Here is a 3,849-nt window from a genome sequence, read left to right as displayed (position 1 = left end):
TTAGAAGGGAGGATGGAAGTATATATAAGGAGGTGGGAGGAAGGTACAGGGGAGTAGCAGGATATCATTGATTTGAATCAGAAAAGGAGAAAATGTTGGTTTATTAGTTAAAGAGGAGGATTTAATTACAGAAGATGGAATAGGTAGGTAAAGTATCAAGGGATGGATGAAAAACCCCAAGAAAATCATACTACTAATGATTTATCCCCCAACACTGTCCTGCTGTGAAAAATAACGTTTGTCTTGATAGCTGGGAGTTAGTTCTTTAAACCATAAATAGAGCTCACACAAGTTTTAAATGGGATGGGATGTAAACTGGGAGACATCTAGGAGAATTTATAACAATAACGGTTACACAATTAATAGGGTGTGGAAAGTGCACTAATGAACTCCAACTGTATCATTGTTTTTAATTCCAGATTCTAGGGAGGTGAGTTCATTGAAAAATAAAAATAGATGAATTGAGATAGACATACCACTGATTAAAATAGTGGGATTTTCATGAATTATCAACTGTAAATCCATTAGAATTATGAATGAAAACATGGATAGTTGTAAAATGGAGCTTATTAAAATTATAGAATATAAAACTGACTCACCTCACTGTTTTGAATTACTTTTGTGAGTTTTCCCCAGATCAATATAATTTTTAATCAGTTGTACAAATATGATTATGCTCCTCTATTCTCATCACTGCTGTTTTCAGTGTTAACCATAAAATGAGACAATGTAAGTCAAATCAGTTGGATTCAATTTCTAAAGCATGCTGTCTAGGTACAATACAAGCACATAAAGTATGCATTCTTTATAGGATATGCCTAAGAATGCACTTATCATGCTCAATATGTTATATGTCCAGGAGAAATATTGAGACTATTTATAAACATTTGCCTTGTCTAATGTGAAACTTCAAAAATTAAAAATATGTATTAATCAAGAATAAATAGGCAAAACCGAATGATGATATAAACATACTGACCAATTAATCAAAAGTTTGGTGAATACTTTATTATTTTTTTCCAGATATTTGAAATAGATTTCTACATCCTTTTGTGTTGGGATCTGGTGCCCTCTTGAGGAAGATACTGTTGTCCTCATCAGCTTAGACGGTTAAACCCAATATGGACAAGGTCAACAGAACCACCATATATGGGCTGCACATGCATGCTTCAGCATTGCCAGGACATAAATTTCATTCTTTCTTTTCATGTTTTTAAGATGAATAGAATTTCTACATATGTCCTCATTAAGTATTGTCCTTAATTTCCAAGCTGGATTTGGAGTCCTGGCCAATATGTTTCTCCTTGTTTTCTACACTTTCATAATTCTGTGTCACAGACCTAAGCCCATGGACATGATCTCCTGTCACCAGACCTTCATCCACATAGTGTTGCTCATCACTAAAACCGATATTTGGCTTTGGGACATATTTGAGTCACTGAACATTGAGAATGACTTCAAATGTAAGACAAATTTTTACATAACCAAGGTGTTGAGAGGCCTCTCGATCTGCACCACCTGCCTCCTGAGCGTGTTCCAGGCTGTCACTATCAGTCCCAGTTTTTTTTTGTTGGCAAAATTTAAATATAAACTAAAAAAGAAAACAAATGTGATTTCTGCTTTCTTATTTATTTGGTCTTTCAACTTGTTATTCAATTGCTACTATATCTTCTTTGCTGGTGCTTTTACTAATGTGAGTGAGACCAACCAGATGAAGGTCACTAAATTCTGTTCACTCTTTCCCATGAACTACATCATCAGGGCACTGATTTTAACAACTGCAATCTCCAGAGATGCATTTCTTGTAGGACTTATGCTGGCCACTAGTGCATACATGGTGATTATCCTGTTCAGACATAAGAGGCAACATAAGCATCTTCACAGCCTCAGCCACCTGAGAGCATCTCCTGAGAAAAGGGCCACCCAGACCATCTTGCTGCTGGTGATTTCCTTTGTGGTCACGTACTGGGTGGACTTCATCATCTCATCCACTACAGTCCTGTTATGGATGTACGACCCAGTCACCCTGAGTGTTCAGAAGTTTGTGATGAATGTCTATCCCACAATTACTCCTTTGGTACAAATCAGTTCTGATAACAGAATAACCAATATGCTCAAACACGTGCAGTCTATGTGCCATCAGATTTTTTAAAAGAGATAATTTTTTACATTTTTCATAAAATGTTTATTTATTGTTTTTATATTCATGAGTATATTGTCAGCTTGTATGTATCTGTTAATTCCTGGTGCCCACAATGTCAGAAGAGGCCACTGTCTCCCCCTCCTGCGTTGGACAGACAGTTGTTTGTGTGCCGTCATTCTGAAACAGCCACAACTGATTTTTCCAAAAAACATATTCTTCTTAAACTCTGTAATAATTCAAGTAGAAAATCAAGATTTTTCATATTTTAAATAAAATTTGTGGTATTACACATGAGCATTCTTGTGATATTTCTGCTGCCAAGTGCTGTCGATTCCTTTAACTTCATCCTACACTATAGTTGAAATTTCCACAGGAATTTTCTTACTCTCTCCTCTTTACTTTATATCATAAATGTTCCTTGATGCTGAGGTCGCTCAAAGGAAGCTCCTTGCTGCTACCAACTCTTTACATTTTTCTTTTGAATTTAATATACTCTCAGCTATCAAAAATAGATCAAATGTCCCATTGCAGCTTTAATTCTCTTTTCTAAGTGTAGTTTCTCTTGATCCATAAATACTGTGAATTTAAAATTTCCCTTTTTACTACAGTAACTTAATGAGTCTTACATGAAAATCCCATGTGCCTGAGTATTTGTACTTTATCAATACTGAATTATTATTAGAAAAACAAAAATTGTTTGTAGATATTCATGTTGTACAGTGTGTTTTTAGTGTACATGTGTTTGCATGTGTGTGTGCACAGATGAAGGATGTGTGTGCATGTGTATGTTGAGGACAGGATACAACGTTTGCTGTTTTTCTTTAGAATCCACTCACCTTGGTTTTGATATTGCTCCCGTGACCTGGGGATTGCCAAATAGCACAAGATGATATAGTACCAGGTATCTTCCTGTCTATGACTCTCCAGCTCACGATTACAAGTGTACAACACCACACTCCACTTAATTTTTTTCTTTTATTGATAATAAAAAATGATTTGATTTAACATACAGTATATACTGAATAGAGTTTCTCCTCCCTGTAACTGAGTTTCAGGAAACTGAGGTTTGGCACTGAAGAAAACCAGAGAAAACAGAGATAATTGTGAAGATGTCATTGAATGAGGAGCCATATCACAGCCCCAGAAAGCAACTGAACTTGGCAGCTTTGGTCACATGGTTCTGGCTTAGATGAAGATTAGAAGAAAGAGGTTATGGAATCTCCCTCTGTGACTGAGAAAAGCTGCTGAGGCCATGTACAGGTGTCACTGCTTGGAGACCTAGAGAGGCCATTGTGTCAATCTGTGAAAGTCAAAGCTGAATTACCTCCGAGAGTCCATGCTGTTGGAGATGCCAGAGCCATGTGATAGCTGCTAAGGAAAGCTGCTAAGAGGGAATAGAAGAGAGAGATATGTGATGTGGTTTTGATCTTAGCCATTCTGACCGTTCTGGTGCTAGATGGTAGCTCAGAGTCATTTGATTTGCCTTTCCTTGACGATTAAGGATGTTGAGCAATTCTTTCTTTTTAATTTTTCTTTTTTAATTTTTATTAAAAATTTCCACCTCCTCCCCTCCTCTTACTTCCCTCCTCTCCCTCCTCCCCTTCCCCTCCCTCTCCAGTCTAAGGAGCAGTCAGGCTGCCCTACCCTATGGAAAGTCCAAGAATTTTCCTGCTTCCCCCCATGTCCAGGAAGGTGAGCATGAAACA

The 3,849-nt window shown here is 37.1% G+C and overlaps 1 protein-coding gene across 1 annotated transcript; it reads left to right on the top strand.

The window, feature by feature from the left end:
• The first annotated feature begins 1,237 nt into the window (after window positions 1-1,237).
• LOC142839250 (putative vomeronasal receptor-like protein 4) lies at window positions 1,238-2,152 on the top strand. Its single transcript, XM_075955239.1, has one exon. The coding sequence runs from the start codon at window positions 1,238-1,240 to the stop codon at window positions 2,150-2,152; it is 915 nt and encodes a 304-aa protein (XP_075811354.1).
• The last annotated feature ends 1,697 nt before the right edge of the window (window positions 2,153-3,849 follow it).

Source organism: Microtus pennsylvanicus, chromosome 21 (genome assembly GCF_037038515.1).
Source record: "Microtus pennsylvanicus isolate mMicPen1 chromosome 21, mMicPen1.hap1, whole genome shotgun sequence".
In the NCBI taxonomy this organism is placed as follows: domain Eukaryota; kingdom Metazoa; phylum Chordata; class Mammalia; order Rodentia; family Cricetidae; genus Microtus; species Microtus pennsylvanicus.
Note: the sequence above shows the minus strand (reverse complement) of the source record. Positions and strands in the feature narration are given on the sequence as shown.